Source organism: Panulirus ornatus, chromosome 59, assembly GCF_036320965.1.
Source record: "Panulirus ornatus isolate Po-2019 chromosome 59, ASM3632096v1, whole genome shotgun sequence".
Lineage (NCBI taxonomy): Eukaryota > Metazoa > Arthropoda > Malacostraca > Decapoda > Palinuridae > Panulirus > Panulirus ornatus.
This window is the reverse complement of record NC_092282.1, coordinates 16,599,137-16,620,463: the sequence shown is the minus strand read 5'-3', so window position 1 is coordinate 16,620,463 and position 21,327 is coordinate 16,599,137. Positions and strand designations below refer to the sequence as shown.

At 41.7% G+C, this 21,327-nt stretch overlaps 1 protein-coding gene across 1 annotated transcript in view; it reads right to left on the bottom strand.

Annotated features, from left to right (window-relative positions):
* LOC139767138 (uncharacterized) overlaps positions 1-21,327 on the bottom strand; it is a 142,446-nt gene that overhangs the window by 111,398 nt on the left and 9,721 nt on the right. Inside the window, exon 2 of the mRNA XM_071696162.1 lies at positions 16,653-16,805. Within this exon, the coding sequence (XP_071552263.1) occupies positions 16,653-16,805 (153 nt within the window). The remainder of the gene's footprint in view (positions 1-16,652; positions 16,806-21,327) is intronic.

The window sequence follows — 21,327 nt, the reverse complement described above, 5'->3', positions numbered from 1 at the left end:
ATTTGTTCCCTTGTCTTACGCACTTTATTTACCTCCTTCCAAAACATCTTTTTATTCTCCCTAAAATTTAATGATACTCTCTCACCCCAACTCTCATTTGCCCTCTTTTTCACCTCTTGCACCTTTCTCTTGACCTCCTCCCTCTTTCTTTTATACATCTCCCACTCATATACATCTCCCACTCACTACCCTTTCTAATCAACACACCTCCCATGCTTCTCATGCCACGCATCTTTTGCACAAGCCATCACTGCTTCCCTAAATACATCCCATTCCTCCCCCACTCCCCTACCTCCTTTGCTCTCACCTTTTTCCATTCTGTACTCAGTCTCTCCTGGTACTTCCTCACACGAGTCTCCTTCCCAAGCTCACTTACTCTCACTTATTTTGCTTTGCCGCTGTCTCCCGCGTTAGCGAGATAGCGCAAGGAAACAAACGAAAGAATGGCCCAACCCACCCACATACACATGTATATACATACACATCCACACACAGCACATATACATACCTATACATCTCAATGTATACATATATATACACACATAGACATATACATATATACCCATTTACATAATTCATAGTCTGCCTTTACTTATTCCCATTGCCACCCCGCCACACATGGAATAACAACATCCTCCCCCCTCATGTAAGCGAGGTAGCGCTACGAAAAGACAACAAAGGCCAAATTCGTTCATGCTTAGTCTCTAGCTGTCATGATTAATAATGCACTGAAACCACAGCTCCCTTTCCACATCCAGGCCCCACAGAACTTTCCATGGTTTACCCCAGACGCTTCACATGCCCTGTTTCAATCCATTGACAGCATGTCAACCCCAGTATACCACATTGTTCCAATTCACTCTATTCCTTGCATGCCTTTTACCCTCCTGCATGTTCAGGCCCCGATCACTCAAAATCTTTTCACTCCATCATTCCACCTCCAATTTGGTCTCCCACTTCTCCTCGTTCCCTCCACCTCCGACACATATATCCTCTTGGTCAATCTTTCCTCACTCATTCTCTCCATGTGACCAAACCATTTCAAAACACCCTCTTCTGCTCTCTCAACCACACTCTTTTTATTTCCACACATCTCTCTTACCCTTACATTACTTACTCGATCAAACCACCTCACACCACATATTACCCCCGAACATCTCATTTCCAGCACATCCACCCTCCTGCGCACAACTCTATCCATAGTCCACGCCTAGCAACCATACAACATTGTTGGAACCACTATTCCTTCAAACATACCCATTTTTGCTTTCAAAGATAATGTTCTCGACTTCCAAACATTCTTCAAGGCTCCCAGAATTTTCGCCCCCTCCCCCACCCTATGATTCACTTCCGCTTCCATGGTTCCATCCGCTGCCAGATCCACTCCCAGATATCTAATACACTTTACTTCCTCTAGTTTTTCTCCATTCAAACTTACCTCCTAATTGACTTGACCCTCAACCCTACTGCACCTAATAACCTTGCTCTTATTCACATTTACTCTTAACTTTCTTCTTTCACACACTTTACCAAACTCAGTCACCAGCTTCTGCAGTTTCTCACATGAATCAGCCACCAGCGCTGTATCATCAGCGAACAACAACTGACTCACTTCCCAAGCTCTCTCATCCACAACAGACTTCATACTTGCCCCTCTTTCCAAAACTCTTGCATTCACCTCCCTAACAACCCCATCCATAAACAAACTAATCAACCACGGAGACATCACACACCCCTGCCGCAAACCTACAGTTACTGAGAACCTATCACTTTCCTCTCTTCCTACACGTACACATGCCTTACATCCTTGATAAAATCTTTTCACTGCTTCTAACAACTTGCCTCCCACACCATATATTCTTAATACCTTCCACAGAGCATCTCTATCAACTCTATCATATGCCTTCTCCAGATCCATAAATGCTACATACAAATCCATTTGCTTTCCTAAGTATTTCTCACATACATTCTTCAAAGCAAACACCTGATCCACACATCCTCTACCACTTCTGAAACCACACTGCTCTTCCCTAATCTGATGCTCTGTACATGCCTTCACCCTCTCAATCAATACCCTCCCATACATACATATATATATATATATATATATATATATATATATATATATATATATATATATATATATATATATATAAATTTTTTTTTTTCAAACTATTCGCTATTTCCCGCATTAGCGAGGTAGCGTTAAGAACAGAGGACTGGACCTTTGAGGGAATATCCTCACCTGGCCCCCTTCTCTGTCTCTTCTTTTGGGAAAAAAAAAAAAGAGAGAGGGGTGGATTTCCAGCCCCCCCGCTCCCTCCCCTTTTAGTCGCCTTCGACGACACGCAGGGAATACGTGGGAAGTACTCTTTCTCCCCTATCCCCAGGGATATATATTTTTTTTTTTTCGCTGTCTCCCGCGTTTGCGAGGTAGCGCAAGGAAACAGACGAAAGAAATGGCCCAACCCATCCCCATACACATGTATATCATACACATGTATATACATACGTCCACACAGGCAAATATACATACCTACACAGCTTTCTATGGTTTACCCCAGACGCTTCACATGCCCTGATTCAATCCACTGACAGCACGTCAACCCCGGTATACCACATCGATCCAAGTCACTCTATTCCTTGCCCTCCTTTCACCCTCCTGCATGTTCAGGCCCCGATCACACAAAATCTTTTTCACTCCATCTTTCCACCTCCAATTTGGTCTCCCACTTCTCCTCGTTCCCTCCACCTCCGACACATATATCCTCTTGGTCAATCTTCCCTCACTCATTCTCTCCATGTGCCCAAACCATTTCAAAACACCCTTTTGCTCTTCAACCCGCTTTTTTAAATTTCCCAACATTCTTTTCCCTTACTTTATTTAATTTGGGAAAAACCCACCTCACAAACCTTTGCCCTCAAAATTCATTTCCGCACATCCCCCCTTTCCTGCGCCAATTTAACCAAAGCCCCGCCTCGCACCCATCAACATTTTTGGGAACCCACTTTTCCCTTAAAAAACATCCCCAATTTTTGCTTTCCGAGTTTAATTTTTCTCGTTTTCCCCAACACATTTTTTAAAGGAAAAAGGATTTTCGCCCCCTCCCCCCCACCCTATGATCCACTTCCGCTTCAGGGTTTTCCTTTCCGTGCCCCCCACTCCCAGATTTTCTAAAAATTTTAATTCCCTCCATTTTTTTCTCCATTAAAAATTTTAACCTTTCCCATTGACTTGCCCCTAAACCCCAAATGTACCTAAAAACCTATTCTTTTTTTGATTTTGGGTAAAACTAAAAAGTGGATGGAGAGGAGGGTTTGGATTATTGGTGCTTTTTGCGCTGGGCATGAAAAGGGAAAGATCATGAGAGGCAAGTTTTTTGAGAGCAGCTGAGTGAGTTGTTTGGGAAGTTTTGGTTATACCCCCGTGTTATAGAGTTTGGGTGTTTTAAAATGAAAGGTGAGTAATTTTGGAAAGTTGAGGGAATAATTGCATGTTTTCCATAAGTGTTTAAGTTTTTTGAAAAGGGGAAATGTTAAAAGAGCTTGTGGATTTTGTGTGAAAAAAGGATGGTTTATTGGGAATACCTGGTTCAAAAGGGAAAACTAAGTATCGTATGTAAGAAGGAGAGGTGGCCAAAAGGGGGTTTTTTGGATTTCATGTTAATTGATAGGCATGCAAAAAAGAGACTTTTTTGGTGTTTTAAAATGTGAGAGGTTTCAAGGGGGGGATGTCTGAAACATTATTTGGGGGGGGGGGAAAGGTTTAAGTTTTTAAAAGTTTTTTAGAAAGGAAGAGAGAATGTTGGGGTAAAAAAAATGGGAGAGTAAGTGAGTTCGGAAGGAGATTTTTTTTGTGGGAAAAAAACCAGGGGGAGACTGGTACGAAAGGGGAAAAAAGGGGAGAACAAAGGAAATAAGGGGAGTGGGGGGGAATGGGAGGGAAATTTGGGAAAACATGATGGCTTACCAAAAAAAATGCGTTTTTGGCATGAGGAAACGTGGGGGTTGGGGGAGAATAGAAAAAGTTTTTGGTGGGGGGGAAGAAGGGAAATAAGATTATTAGTGAAAGAGAAGAGAAAAGGGATTTGGGCCCAAATTTTTTTAAAAGGGAAAAAACGCAAATGAAATGGGAGATTTTAAAAGAAAGAGGAAAGGGGTCAAGAGAAAGGGACAAAAAGGCGAAAAAAAAGGGCAAAAGAGAGTTGGGGTTTTAAAGGGGTATCATTAAAATTTTAGGGGGGAGTAAAAAAATGTTTTGGGAAGGAGGTAAATAAAAATGCGTTATGACAAGGGAACAAATGGGGGGGAAATTCAAGGGGGGGGGTTTTTAAGGGGGATTTATAAAGGGGAGATGAAAAAAATTTGTGGTGAGGGGAGAAGGACATGGAAAGAGTATTTTTTTAAGGTTGTTGAATGGGTTTTATTTATAAAAGTGGCAGTTTTAGGATGTTTTGGGCGAAGGGGTGTGGAAAGTGAGGGGGTTTTGGGAAAAATGATTTGGTAAACAGGAAAAGGTTGTTAAAAAACTTTTTCAGAAAATGAAAGCCAGCAAGGGGAGGGAGGTTTGGATGGGGATTGCAGTGGACTTTATTAAAAAAGGGGGTGGCTGTGTTTGTTTTTTCTGGGTTTGTGAGGTTATTTAAAGTATGTACGACTTTTGGGGGGGTCCCGGGATTTCCCGAAAATGCTTGCATGTGGGCCCCGTACAAAGGCAAAGGGGGGTAAAAAATTTAGTTCTCAAATTACAGAGGTATAATTTGTTGGGGTATTTTCCCGGGGGAATTTTATATGGGAGGGTATTGATTTAGGGGGTTTTAAGGCATTTTTACAGAGCTTAAAATTTTGGGAAGGCAGGTGGTTTCGAATGGTAGAGGAAGTGTGGATTGGTGCTTTTTTTCAAGAATTTTTTTTTAATTATTTTGCTTTGTCGCTTTTCCCCCCAGTTTGCGAGGTTGGCGGGGGAAAAGAAAAAGAAGGGCCAAAACCCGCCCAATAAAAGTATAACATCCGTACACACCAGACATATAATCCCTATACATTCAATGTATAATTATTGCACACCAGACAATACATTATCCCTGAATAATTACTGTCTCCCTTTATTCTTCCCATCCCCCCCCATCACATATGGGGTAACAACCCTCCCCCCCTCATGTGTCGGGTGCACTAGGGAAAAGACAAAAAAGGCCACATTGTTCCATCAGTTTAGTGTCATGAAATAATGCACAAAACCACGCCCCCTTTCCAAATCTAGGCCCCACGAATTTCATGGTTTCCCAGACACTTCACATCCCCGGGTTAAACCCATTGAAAAAAAATCCCCCCCCGTATACATTTTCCCAATTCATCTTTTCCCTTGCACGGCTTTCAACCTCCTGCATGCTCAGCCTGTCACTGTAAATCTTTTTCACTCCATCTTTCCACCCCCAAATTTGGTCTCCCACTTCTCCTCGTTCCCTCCCCCTCGGGACACATATATCCTCTTGGTCAATCTTTTCTCACTCATTCTCTCCATGTGACCAAACCATTTCAAAACCCTCATTCTGCTCTCTCAACCACACTCTTTTTTTACCCCCACATCTCTCTTACCCAATCATTACTTACTCGAATCACACCAAATAACACAACATATTGTCCTCAGACATCTCATTTCCAGCAAATCCACCCCCTGCGCACAACTCTATACACGCCACGCCTTGAAACCCATAAAATTTTTGGGAAACTACTAATCCTTAAACATACCCATCTTTGTTTTCCGAGATAATGTTCTCGACTTACACATTCTTCAAGGCTCCCAAAATTTTTTCACCCCCCCCCCACTCTATGATTCACTTTGCTTCCATGGTTCCATCCGCTGACAAATCACTCCTAGAAAATCTAAACACTTCACTTCCTCCCGTTTTTCTCCATTCAAACTTACCTCCAATTACTTGACCCCAAACCCTACTGTACCTAATAAAACCCACTCTTATTTTTTTACTCTCAACTTTCTTGTTTCACACCTTTACCAAACTAGTCACCAGCTTCTGCAGTTTCTCACATGAAATCAGCCACCAGCACTGTATCATCAAACGAACAACAGACTCACTTCCTAAGCTCTCTCATCAACAACAGACTGCATACTTGCCCTCTTTCCAAAACTCTTGCATTTACCTCCCTAAAAAACCCATCCATAAACAAATTTAAAAAACCCTGGAGACATCAACACCCCCCGCACAAACCTACATTCACTGAGAACCAATCACTTTCCTCTCTTCCTACATGTACACATGCCTTACATTCTTGATAAAAACTTTTCACTGCTTCTAACAACTTGCCTCCCACCATTATTCTTAACACCTTCCACACAGAGATCTCTATCAACCCTTTTATATGCCTTCTCCAGATCCATAAATGCACATACAAATCCATTTGTTTTCTAAGTATTTCTCACATACATTCTTCAAAGCAAACACTGATCCAACATCCCCTACACTTCTGAAACCACATGCTCTTCCCCAATCTGATGCTCTGTACATGCCTTACCTTCTCAATCAATACCCTCCCCTATATTTACCAGGAATACTCAACAAACTTATACCTCTGTAATTTGGGGCCTAACTCTTATCCCCTTTGCCTTTATACAATGGCAAATATGCAAGCATCCCGCCAATCCTCAAGCACCTCACCATGAATCAAACATACATTAAATAACGTTACAACCAGTAAACAATACAGTCACCTCCTTTTCCAATAAATTCCACTGCAATACCATCCAACCCGCTGCCTTGCCGGCTTTCACCTTCCGTTTAAAACTTTTTACTACCTCTTCTCTGTTTTACCAAATCATTTTCCCTAAACCTTTTCACTTTGCACACCACCCCGACCAAAACACCCTATACTCACTCCATTTCCTTCTCACTCACCACTACTTGCTATCACCTCCCCCTTAACCCCCTTCGCTGAAGTTCCCATTTGTTCCCTTGTCTTACGCACTTTATTTACCTCCTTCAAAAAATCTTTTTATTCTCCCTAAAATTTAATGATACTCTCTCACCCCAACTCTCATTTGCCTCTTTTTCACCTCTTGCACCTTTCTCTGACCTCCTCCTCTTTCTTTTAACATCTCCACTCTATACATCTCCCACTCACTCCCCTTTCTAATAAAACACACCTCCCTTTGTTTTCTCATGCCACGCATCTTTTGCACAAGCCATCACTGCTTCCCTAAATACATCCATCCTCCCCCACTCCCCTACTCCTTTGCTCTCACCTTTTTCCATTCTGTACTCAGTCTCCCTGGTTTATCCTCACAGAGTCTCCTTCCCAAGCTCACTTACTCTCACTTATTTTGCTTTGCCGCTGTCTCCGCGTTAGCGAGATAGCGCAAGGAAACAAAACGAAAGAATGGCCCAACCACCACATACACATGTATATACATACACATCCACACACAGCACATATACAACCTATACATTCAATGTATACATATTATTACACCATAGACATATACATATATACCCATTTACATAATTCATAGTCTGCCTTTACTTATTCCCTTGCCACCCCGCCACACATGAATAACAACATCCTCCCCCCTCATGTAAGCGAGGGTAGCGCTACGAAAAGACAACAAGGCCAAATTCGTTCATGCTTAGTCTCTAGCTGTCATGATTAATAATGCACTGAAACCACAGCTCCCTTTCCACATCCAGGCCCCACAGAACTTTCCATGGTTTACCCCAGACGCTTCACATGCCCTGTTTCAATCCATTGACAGCATGTCAACCCCAGTATACCACATTGTTCCAATTCACTCTATTCCTTGCATGCCTTTTACCCTCCTGCATGTTTCAGGCCCCGATCATCAAAATCTTTTTCACTCCATCATTCCACCTCCAATTTGGTCTCCCACTTCTCCTCGTTCCCTCCACCTCCGACACATATATCCTCTTGGTCAATCTTTCCTCACTCATTCTCTCCATGTGACCAAACCATTTCAAAACACCCTCTTCTGCTCTCTCAACCACACTCTTTTTATTTCCACACATCTCTCTTACCCTTACATTACTTACTCGATCAAACCACCTCACACCACATATTACCCCCGAACATCTCATTTCCAGCACATCCACCCTCCTGCGCACAACTCTATCCATAGTCCACGCCTAGCAACCATACAACATTGTTGGAACCACTATTCCTTCAAACATACCCATTTTTGCTTTCAAAGATAATGTTCTCGACTTCCAAACATTCTTCAAGGCTCCCAGAATTTTCGCCCCCTCCCCCACCCTATGATTCACTTCCGCTTCCATGGTTCCATCCGCTGCCAGATCCACTCCCAGATATCTAATACACTTTACTTCCTCTAGTTTTTCTCCATTCAAACTTACCTCCTAATTGACTTGACCCTCAACCCTACTGCACCTAATAACCTTGCTCTTATTCACATTTACTCTTAACTTTCTTCTTTCACACACTTTACCAAACTCAGTCACCAGCTTCTGCAGTTTCTCACATGAATCAGCCACCAGCGCTGTATCATCAGCGAACAACAACTGACTCACTTCCCAAGCTCTCTCATCCACAACAGACTTCATACTTGCCCCTCTTTCCAAAACTCTTGCATTCACCTCCCTAACAACCCCATCCATAAACAAACTAATCAACCACGGAGACATCACACACCCCTGCCGCAAACCTACAGTTACTGAGAACCTATCACTTTCCTCTCTTCCTACACGTACACATGCCTTACATCCTTGATAAAATCTTTTCACTGCTTCTAACAACTTGCCTCCCACACCATATATTCTTAATACCTTCCACAGAGCATCTCTATCAACTCTATCATATGCCTTCTCCAGATCCATAAATGCTACATACAAATCCATTTGCTTTCCTAAGTATTTCTCACATACATTCTTCAAAGCAAACACCTGATCCACACATCCTCTACCACTTCTGAAACCACACTGCTCTTCCCCAATCTGATGCTCTGTACATGCCTTCACCCTCTCAATCAATACCCTCCCATACATATATATATATATATATATATATATATATATATATATATATATATATATATATATATATATATATATAAATTTTTTTTTTTCAAACTATTCGCTATTTCCCGCATTAGCGAGGTAGCGTCAAGAACAGAGGACTGGACCTTTGAGGGAATATCCTCACCTGGCCCCCTTCTCTGTCTCTTCTTTTGGGAAAAAAAAAAAGAGAGAGGGGTGGATTTCCAGCCCCCCCGCTCCCTCCCCTTTTAGTCGCCTTCGACGACACGCAGGGAATACGTGGGAAGTACTCTTTCTCCCCTATCCCCAGGGATATATATTTTTTTTTTTCGCTGTCTCCCGCGTTTGCGAGGTAGCGCAAGGAAACAGACGAAAGAAATGGCCCAACCCATCCCCATACACATGTATATCATACACATGTATATACATACGTCCACACAGGCAAATATACATACCTACACAGCTTTCTATGGTTTACCCCAGACGCTTCACATGCCCTGATTCAATCCACTGACAGCACGTCAACCCCGGTATACCACATCGATCCAAGTCACTCTATTCCTTGCCCTCCTTTCACCCTCCTGCATGTTCAGGCCCCGATCACACAAAATCTTTTTCACTCCATCTTTCCACCTCCAATTTGGTCTCCCACTTCTCCTCGTTCCCTCCACCTCCGACACATATATCCTCTTGGTCAATCTTCCCTCACTCATTCTCTCCATGTGCCCAAACCATTTCAAAACACCCTCTTCTGCTCTCTCAACCACGCTCTTTTTATTTCCACACATCTCTCTTACCCTTACGTTACTTACTCGATCAAACCACCTCACACCACACATTCTCCTCAAACATCTCATTTCCAGCACATCCATCCTCCTGCGCACAACTCTATCCATAGCCCACGCCTCGCAACCATACAACATTGTTGGAACCACTATTCCTTCAAACATACCCATTTTTGCTTTCCGAGATAATGTTCTCGACTTCCACACATTCTTCAAAGCTCCCATGATTTTCGCCCCCTCCCCCACCCTATGATCCACTTCCACTTCCATGGTTCCATCTGCTGCCAGATCCACTCCCAGATATCTAAAACACTTTACTTCCTCCAGTTTTTCTCCCGCAAATGCGGGAGACAGAGACAAAGCAAAAAAAAAAAATATATATATATATATATATATATATATATATATATATATATATATATATATATATATATATCCCTGGGGATAGGGGAGAAAGAATACTTCCCACGTATTCCCTGCGTGTCGAAGAAGGTAACTAAAAGAGAAGGGAGCGGGGGGCTGGAAATCCTCCCCTCTCATTTCTTTTTTTTTTTTTTTCAAAAAATGAACAAAGAAGGGGGCCAGGTGAGGATATTCCCTTAAAGGCCCAGTCCCCTTTTCTTAATGCACCTTGCTAATGCGGGAAATGGCAAATAGTATGGAAAAAAACATTATATATATATATATATATATATATATATATATATATATATATATATATATATATATATATATATATATATATGAAGCGGGGGGCTGGAAATCCTCCCCTCTCGTTTTTTTTTTTAATTTTCCAAAAGAGGAAACAGAGAATTGGGCCAGGTGAGGGTATTCCCTCAAAGGCCTAGTCCTCTGTTCTTAACGCTACCTCGCTAATGCGGGAAATGGCGAATAGTTTGAAACAAAACAAACAAAATATATATATATATATATATATATATATATACATATATATATATATATGTAGCATTTATGGATCTGGAGAAGGCATATGACAGAGTTGATAGAGATGCTCTGTGGAAGGTATTAAGAATATATGGTGTGGGAGGCAAGTTGTTAGAAGCAGTGAAAAGTTTTTATCGAGGATGTAAGGCATGTGTACGTGTAGGAAGAGAGGAAAGTGATTGGTTCTCAGTGAATGTAGGTTTGCGGCAGGGGTGTGTGATGTCTCCATGGTTGTTTAATTTGTTTATGGATGGGGTTGTTAGGGAGGTGAATGCAAGAGTTTTGGAAAGAGGGGCAAGTATGAAGTCTGTTGGGGATGAGAGAGCTTGGGAAGTGAATCAGTTGTTGTTCGCTGATGATACAGCGCTGGTGGCTGATTCATGTGAGAAACTGCAGAAGCTGGTGACTGAGCTTGGTAAAGTGTGTGAACGAAGAAAGTTAAGAGTAAATGTGAATAAGAGCAAGGTTATTAGGTACAGTAGGGTTGAGGGTCAAGTCAATTGGGAGGTAAGTTTGAATGGAGAAAAACTGGAGGAAGTAAAGTGTTTTAGATATCTGGGAGTGGATCTGGCAGCGGATGGAACCATGGAAGTCGAAGTGGATCATAGGGTGGGGGAGGGGGCAAAAATTCTGGGAGCCTTGAAGAATGTGTGGAAGTCGAGAACATTATCTCGGAAAGAAAAAATGGGTATGTTTGAAGGAATAGTGGTTCCAACAATGTTGTATGGCTGCGAGGCGTGGGCTATGGATAGAGTTGTGCGCAGGAGGATGGATGTGCTGGAAATGAGATGTTTGAGGACAATGTGTGGTGTGAGGTGGTTTGATCGAGTAAGTAACGTAAGGGTAAGAGAGGTGTGTGGAAATAAAAAGAGCGTGGTTGAGAGAGCAGAAGAGGGTGTTTTGAAATGGTTTGGGCACAAGAAGAGAATGAGTGAGGAAAGATTGACCAAGAGGATATATGTGTCGGAGGTGGAGGGAACGAGAAGTGGGACCCCAAATTGGAGGTGGAAAGATGGAGTGAAAAGGATTTTGTGTGATCGGGGCCTGAACATGCAGGAGGGTGAAAGGAGGGCAAGGAATAGAGTGAATTGGATCGATGTGGTGTACCGGGGTTGAAGTGCTGTCAGTGGATTGAATCAGGGCATGTGAAGCGTCTGGGGTAAACCATGGAAAGCTGTGTAGGTATGTATATTTGCATGTGTGGACGTATGTATATACATGTGCATGGGGGTGGTTTGGGCCATTTCTTTCGTCTGTTTCCTTGCGCTACCTCGCAAACGCGGGAGACAGCGGAAAAAAAAAAAAATATATGAGACAGGAGGTCAAGAGAAAGGTGCAAGAGGTGAAAAAGAGGGCAAAGGAGAGTTGGGGTGAGAGAGTATCATTAAATTTTAGGGAGAATAAAAAGATGTTCTGGAAGGAGGTAAATAAAGCGCGTAAGACAAGGGAGCAAATGGAAACTTCAGTGAAGGGCGCAAATGGGGAGGTGATAAAAAGTAGTGGTGATGTGAAAAGGAGATGGAGTGAGTATTTTGAAGGTTTGTTGAATGTGTTTGATGATAGAGTGGCAGATATAAGGTGTTTTGGTCGAGGTGGTGTGCAAAGTGAGAGGGTTAGGGAAAATGATTTGGTAAACAGAGAAGAGGTAGTAAAAGCTTTGCGGAAGATGAAAGCCGGCAAGACAGCAGGTTTGGACGGTACTACAGTGGAATTTATTAAAAAAGGGGATGACTGTATTACTGACTGGTTGGTAAGGTTATTTAATGTATGTATGACTCATGGTGAGGTGCCTGAGGATTGGCGGAATGCGTGCATAGTGCCACTGTACAAAGGCAAAGGGGATACGAGTGAGTGCTCAAATTTCAGAGGAATAAGTTTGTTGAGTATTCCTGGTAAATTATATGGGAGGGTATTGATTGAGAGGGTGAAGGCATGTACAGAGCATCAGATTGGGGAAGAGCAGTGTGGTTTCAGAAGTGGTAGAGGATGTGTGGATCAGGTGTTTGCTTTGAAGAATGTATGTGAGAAATACTTAGGAAAGCAAATGGATTTGTATGTAGCATTTATGGATCTGGAGAAGGCATATGATAGAGTTGATAGAGATGCTCTGTGGAAGGTATTAAGAATATATGGTGTGGGAGGCAAGTTGTTAGAAGCAGTGAAAAGATTTTATCAAGGATGTAAGGCATGTGTACGTGTAGGAAGAGAGGAAAGTGATAGGTTCTCAGCAACTGTAGGTTTGCGGCAGGGGTGTGTGATGTCTCCGTGGTTGATTAGTTTGTTTATGGATGGGGTTGTTAGGGAGGTGAATGCAAGAGTTTTGGAAAGAGGGGAAAGTATGAAGTCTGTTGGGGATGAGAGAGCTTGGGAAGTGAGTCAGTTGTTGTTCGCTGATGATACAGCGCTGGTGGCTGATTCATGTGAGAAACTACAGAAGCTGGTGACTGAGTTTGGTAAAGTGTGTGAAAGAAGAAAGTTAAGAGTAAATGTGAATAAGAGCAAGGTTATTAGGTACAGTAGGGTTGAGGGTCAAGTCAATTGGGAGGTAAGTTTGAATGGAGAAAAACTGGAGGAAGTAAAGTGTTTTAGATATCTGGGAGTGGATCTGGCAGCGGATGGAACCATGGAAGCGGAAGTGGATCATAGGGTGGGGGAGGGGGTGAAAATTCTGGGAGCCTTGAAGAATGTGTGGAAGTCGAGAACATTATCTCGGAAAGAAAAAATGGGTACGTTTGAAGGAATAGTGGTTCCAACAATGTTGTATGGTTGCGAGGCGTGGGCTATGGATAGAGTTGTGCGCAGGAGGGTGGATGTGCTGGAAATGAGATGTTTGAGGACAATGTGCGGTGTGAGGTGGTTTGATCGAGTAAGTAACGTAAGGGTAAGAGAGATGTGTGGAAATAAAAAGAGCGTGGTTGAGAGAGCAGAATAGGGTGTTTTGAAATGGTTTGGGCACATGGAGAGAATGAGTGAGGAAAGATTGACCAAGAGGATATATGTGTCGGAGGTGGAGGGAACGAGGAGAAGTGGGAGACCAAATTGGAGGTGGAGAGATGGGATGAAAAATATTTTGTGTGATCGGGGCCTGAACATGCAGGAGGGTGAAAGGAGGGCAAGGAATAGAGTGAATTGGATCGATGTGGTATACCGGGGTTGAAGTGCTGTCAGTGGATTGAATCAGGACATGTGAAGCGTCTGGGGTAAACCATGGAAAGCTGTGTAGGTATGTATATTTGCGTGTGTGGACGTGTATGTATATACATGTGTATGGGGGTGGGTTGGGCCATTTCTTTCGTGTTTCCTTGCGCTACCTCGCAAACGCGGGAGACAGCGACAAAGCAAAAAAAAAATATATATATATATATATTCATACTTGCTCACCTTTATCCTTTCCTTTATCCATGACTTTATCCTTCCCTAGGCAAAACCCATATCATCAACAAATGTATTCATTTCATCAACCAACTCTTACATGAACAGCTGGATTGACGATGGACCAATTACAGCAACCAGGATTCAAACCTATGAACTTGACTTTGAGCAGCCCATGAATGCATCATGGTCAGCGACACTAACTGCTGCACTGCAGAAGTCTATCTGTTATCCATGATTAAAATTTCAACATTGCCAAATAAGATAAAAAAATTACCCAAAATGCAACTAACTCAAAGGGCAAAGAGCAATGTCCTGCATATCTGCACCACCTTGTTTTCCTACTATGAAGCTTAGTACATAATATATATGCCCTCCTCGTGCATGCCTATGTTTTTAATCTTTTCAATAAAACCCTGATCAAACCAAATTTTATGAATACCTTCGACTTTGTAAGAAGAGCCCTATCATTACAGCTATCCATTACCACTTTCCTTCCATTTTTCCTTTTGATCATGATTGCTACAGGGAAGTGTTGATTCTGCTCTCTGGGAGGCAGGAGATCAATTCAGTTGAAGTAACCTATTTCTAACTGCCTAGCATCCAAAGAATTCCATACACATCTTATCTAGTGAGTAAATCATCAGGATCTTGGATAATGACACCTTAACAGGCACTGCAAAATTTCTATCTGCTGTCCTTACAACTACTAAAGATCTTTAGTCATGGGTTCCTTTGTTAAACCTAACAAATGTAATAAAATACACCACCATTTCAAACTGCTGACAACTTATTTGCAAATTCAAATCACCATTCCAGCTTTCTTATCTACTGCAGTGGTCAATAAAGAAAGGAGGAATGTCGATCTCGGGAGGCAAAAAGGTTCCCAGTAACCACTGGTTTGACAAGAAATGTCGCTCATTTCCCTTGGGACCCCCTACTCTGGTGCGTTGTACATGCCTTTACCCTCTCAATCACTACTCTCCCATACAACTTACCAGGTACAATAAAAAAATTCATACCTCTGTAGTATGAACCTTTGTCCCCCTTGCCTTTATACAATAGCACTATACACACCTTGTGTGTATAGTGCTATGATCCATAGCACTATACACACTATGATCCATACATACACTGAAAATCCTAACTAGCCAATCAGTAACACAGTCGCTCCCCCTTTCTTAAGAAATCAACGGCAATACCATCAACTCAACTGCCTTTCCACATTTCATCTTATACAAGGCCTCCACCACCTTCTCTTTTCACCAAATCACTCTCCATGATTCTCTCCATTTTCATACCACCTGGTCTAAACACCCTACATCTACCATTTTATCATCAAACACATTCAACACCCCTTCAAAATGCTTAATCCATCTCCTCACTTCATCACTACCAGTTACTACCTCCCCATTGCCCCTTCACTGATGTTCCTATTTGTTTTCTTAACCTCCTTCCAACACAACTTATTTTCCCATAAGTTTAATTATCTTACCCCAACTCTTATTTGCCCTCGCTTTCAACCCCTGCAACTTCCTCCTGACTTCCTGCTACTTTCCTTATACATCTAATCATTTGCAATCCTTCCCTGTAAGCACTGCCTATAGAGCTCTATTTTTACTTTGAATAGCAACTTTACTTCATTATCCCACAATGTACTATTCTTTCTAAGCTGCTCACCTCCCACCTTATGTATGCAGCACATGTCTCACACACAATGCTGATTCCGTGGGTTTCTGTGTGGAGACTTGCCACTTGAGGATTGGCTGTCATGATGTCTCCTTCCTCAAACAAATAAGCTGTAGAATTTTCTTCCTTCATTTTTCCTGTAAAACCCTGATCAATTTCTATTTTCTCTTTCACCAGAGATTGCCTTGATTAAGATGTGTTGCAACTCATCTTAGTCACAACTAAAAAAAAAAGTCTTATGTATGCTAAGGCCAGTGACATCCAACCAAGGTATCCATAGTATTTCTCAATCAAAATCTCTGAGCCCAATCTCTTGAAAGTTACAAACAACTGATTCTACATATCACAGAACCTCTCAGGCAATGTGATGCAACTTCCAGGATAAAGAAGACACCAAATACCTTCTCCTCAACTGCCCTAAAACCATCCTATCAAGATAAAGACACAATAATACCCCATTTCTACACCTCTGGTCCCAGCCAGAGGACGTGACTGACTACCTGAGCACAGTGGGAGCCTCATATAAGAGGTTCTAAGGTACAAAAATAAATAAAAAAGATGTAGAACTCTTCAACGAAAGTTTTAAAAGTTTTGAGCAATATTGTTAGCTGTTCCACACCTAAAAGTAAGATGGCTGGTAAACACAATAGCATACATCAAGAATCTTTGTTCAAAATGCAATGCATAGCAATATCTCAACAGAAAGTTACAAAAAAAAATGTCACTTCATTGTCAACTAATCAATCAGTATAAGTATACCCATAATATCAAAATTATAAGACAATTCCAATATCAGAAAATCTAGTTTCTTCTTTAACTAGGCTTTTTAACTACAACAGCTTACCTTGCCTTCTGTTGTAGGTATATTGTGTGGGTGTATGGTCAAGTAGTGAAGTCGTCGTCGCTTTTCTAAAATTTTGGCTCCAACATCTGCCCACGTCTTGCAAACAGCTCTAAGTCTTGATACCTCTCGGAAATTTAGGTTCTCAAATATTCTCTAAGGAACAACAGGAAAAATAAAAAACTCACTTCCATGCATATAACTTTTAAAAACTAAGGTTTTATTCTGTTACTCCATAACATGGTGAGAAAATCTCATCTATGGGATAAAAAGTACTGCATTAAGTTACAAAAAAAAAGGGATGATGCCATTACAATATCATTAAATACAATATTCATATTTTCAAAACAGAATGAAAACACTGCTAAAAATATCCAAGGCCTTACAATTTCAAAGATTGGTGTGACCATATGGGCTGGTGAAAAACATAGGTTATCAAGTTTGTAAAGCCTTTTCTATTCGAGGATGTGTCCCACAAGAAATGAGATATCTCTTGGATATTCAAGAAGTTAAGACCTTCTAACACCCCACCTAACTAGCTCTCCCCATCCATAAAAGTCCACTAATCTAGAAGTTCCTAAGATTTTTCAGTGTAACCTATTCCAATGTTGTGAACAAATGTGGCCTTTTTTGTCTGTTTTCCTGGAGCTCCCTCACTGATGCAGGGGGTGACAATGCTGTTCCCTGCGGGGTGGGGTGGCACAAGGAATGGATGAAGGCAAGCAAGTATGAATATGTACGTGTGTATATATATGTATGAATATGTGTATATGAGTGGACACGGGAAATGGAGATCAAGTATAATAAAAAAATAAAATACATATACATATATGTATATAAATGCTACATACAAATCCATTTGTTTTTCTATGTATTTCTCACATACATTCTTCAAAGCAAACACCTGATCCACACATCCTCTACCACTTCTGAAATCGCACTGCTCTTCCCCACTCTGATGCTCTGTACATGCTTTCACCCTCTCAATCAATACCCTCCCATATAATTTCCCAGGAATACTCAACAAACTTACATCTCCATAATTTGAGCACTCACCTTTATCCCCTTTGCCTTTGTACAATGGCACTATGAATGCATTCTGCCAATCCTCAGGAACCTCACCATGAGTCATACAGATATTAAATATCCTTACCAACCAGTCACCCCCATTTTTAATAATTTCCATTGCAATACCATCCAAACCCGCTGCCTTGCCGGCTTTCATCTTCTGCAAAGCTTTTACTACCTCTTCTTTGTTTACCAAATCATTCTCCCTAACCCTCTAACTTCGCACATCACCTCGACCAAAACACCATATATCTGCCACTCTATCATCTAACACATTCAACAAACTTTCAAAATACTCACCCCATCTCCTCACATCACCACTACTTGTTATCACCTCCCCATTAGCCCCCTAAACTGATGTTCCCATTTGTTCTCTTGTCTTACGCACTATATCTACCTCCTTCCAAAACATCTTTTTATTCTCCCTAAAATCTAATGATACTCTCTCACCCCAGTTCTCATTTGCCCTCTTTTTCACCTTCTACACCTTTCTCTTGACCTCCTGCCTCTTTCTTTTATACATCTCCCAGTCATTTGCACTATTTCCCTCCAAAAAGGCATATGATAGAGTTGATAGAGATGCTCTGTGGAAGGTATTAAGAATATATGGTGTGGGAGGCAAGTTGCTAGAGGCAGTGAAAAGTTTTTATTGAGGATGTAAGGCATGTGTACGAGTAGGAAGAGAGGAAAGTGATTGGGTCTCAGTGAATGTCAGTTTGCGGCAGGGGTGCATAATATCTCCATGGTTGTTTAATTTGTTTATGGATGCAGTTGATAGGTAGGTGAATACAAGACTTTTCGAGAGGGGGGCAAGTATGCAGTCTGTTGTGGATTAGAGGGCTTGGGAAGTAAGTTGTTGTTCACTGACGATACAGTGCTGGTGGCTGATTCAGGTGAGAAACTGCAGAAGCTTGTGACTGAGTTTGGTAAAGTGTGTGAAAGAAGAAAGCTGATAGCAAATGTGAATAAGAGCAAGGCTATTAGGTACAATAGGGTTGAGGGACAAGTCAGTTGAGAGGTAAGTTTGAATGGAGAATTACTGGAGGAAGTGAAGTGTTTTAGATGTCTGGGAGTGGATTTTGATTTGGCAGCAGATGGAACCATGAAAGCAGAAGTGAGTTACAGGGCGGGGTAGGGGGCAAAAGTTCTGGGAGCATTGAAAGATGTGTGGAAGTCGAGAACATTATCTTGGAAAGCAAAAATGGGTATGCTTGAAGGAATAGTGGTACCAACAATGTTATATGGTTGAGAGGCGTAGGCTATAGATAGAGTTGTGCGGAGGAGGGTGGTTGTGTTGGAAATGAGAAGTTTGAGGATAATATGTGGTGTGAGGTGGTTTGATCAAGTAAGTAATGAAAAGGTTAGAGAGATGTGTGGTAATAAAAAGTGTAGTTGAGAGAGCAGAAGAGGGTATTTTGAAATGGTTTGGTCACATGCAGAGAATGAGTGAGGAAAGATTGACAAAGAGAACTGGGAGACCAAATTGTAGGTGGAAGGATGCAGTGAAAAAGATTTTGAGTGATTGGGGCCTGAACATGCAGGAGGGTGAAAGGCATGCAAGGAAAAAAGTGAATTGGAACAATGTGGTATACTGGGGTTGATGTGCTGTCAATGGATTGAACCAAGGCATGTGAAGCATCTGGGATAAACCATGGAAAGCTTTGTGGGGCGTGGATGTGGAAAGGGAGCTGTGGTTTCGGTGCATTATACATGACAGCTAGAGAATGAGTGTGAATGAATGTGGCCTTTGTTGTCTTTTCCTAGCACTACCTCACGCACATGCAGGGGAAGGGGAGTGTCATTTCATGTGTGGCAGGGTGGCAACTTAATGAATAAAGGCAGCAAGTATGAGAACCAATCACTTTCTTCTCTTCCTACACATACACATACCTTACATCCTCGATAAAAACTTTTCACTGCTTCTAACAACTTACCTCCCACGCTATATACTCTTTTAAGATACCTTCCACAGAGCATCTCTATCAATTCTATCATATGCCTTTTCCAGATCCATAAATGCTACATACAAATCCATTTGCTTTTCTAAGTATTTCTCACATACATTCTTCAAAGCAAACACCTGATCCACACATCCTCTACCACTTCTGAAACCACACTGCTCTTCCCCAATCTGATGCTCAGTACATGCCTTCACCCTCTCAATCAATACCCTCCCATGTAATTTCCCAGGAATACTCAACAAACTTATACATCTGTAATTTGAGCACTCACTCTTTTGAGCACTCACACTTTTACTACCTCTTCTCAGTTTACCAAACCATTCTCCCTAACACTCTCACTTTGCACACCACCTTGACCAAAACACCCTATATCTGCCACTCTATCATCAAACACATTCAACAAACCTTCAAAATACTCACTCCATCTCCTTCTCACATCACCACTACTTATCATCTCCCCATTAGCCCCCTTCATTGATGTTCCCATTTGTTTCCTTGTCTTACACACTTTATTTACCTCCTTCCAAATCATCTTTTTATTCTCCCTAAAATTTAATGATACTCTCTCACCCTAACTCTCATTTGCCCTCTTTTTCGCCTCTTGCACCTTTCTCTTGACCTCCTGCCTCTTTCTTTTATACATCTCTGAACCTTTCTCTTGACCTCCTCCCTCTTTCTTTAATACATCTCCCACTCATTTGCATTATTTCCCTGCAAAAATCGTCCAAATGCCTCTCTCTTCTCTTTCACTAATAATCTTACTTCTTCATCCCACCACTCACTACCCTTTCTAATCTTCCCACCTCCCATGCTTCTCATGCCACATGCATCTTTTGCACACGCCATCACTGCTTCCCTAAATACATCCCATTCCTTCCCCACTCCCCTTATGTCCAACGTTCTCACCTTTTTCCAATGCCCAAACACACATATATACATACATGGAAAGAATCACAATTTTGCGCATTATCAAGTATATTCCTATGAGTCCATGGAGAAAATGAAACACAATAACTTCCCAAGTGCACTTTCGTGCAATAATCACATCATCAGGGGAGACACGAGAGAAATATAACAGTCAGTTGACATACAATGAAGAGACGTAGCTAGGATGCCATTCCTTGCACACCTCTCACCATCCTGTAAGTGCAGGCCCCTATCACTCAAAATCTTTTTCACTCCATCCTTCCACATCCAATTCGGTTTCCCACTTCTCATTCCTTCCACCTCTGTCATTCTTTCCTCACTCATTCTTTCCATATATCCAAACTATTTCAACACCACACTCTTTTTATTTCCACACATCTCTCTTACCCTTTCATTACTTACTCGATCAAACCACCTTACACCACATATTGTCCTCAAACATTTCATTTCCAAAACATCCACCCTCCTCAGTACAACCCTATCTATAGCCCATGCCTTGCAACCATATAATACTGATGGAACTACTATTCCTTCAAACATACCCAATTTTACTTTCTCAGATAACATTCTCTCCCACACATTCTTCATCGCTCCCAAAACCTTTCCCCCCCACCCTGTGACTTACTTCTGCTTCCATGGTTCCATTCACTGCAAAGTCCACTCCTAGATATCTAAAACACTTCACTTCCTCCAATTTTTCTCCATTCAAACTTACATCCCTA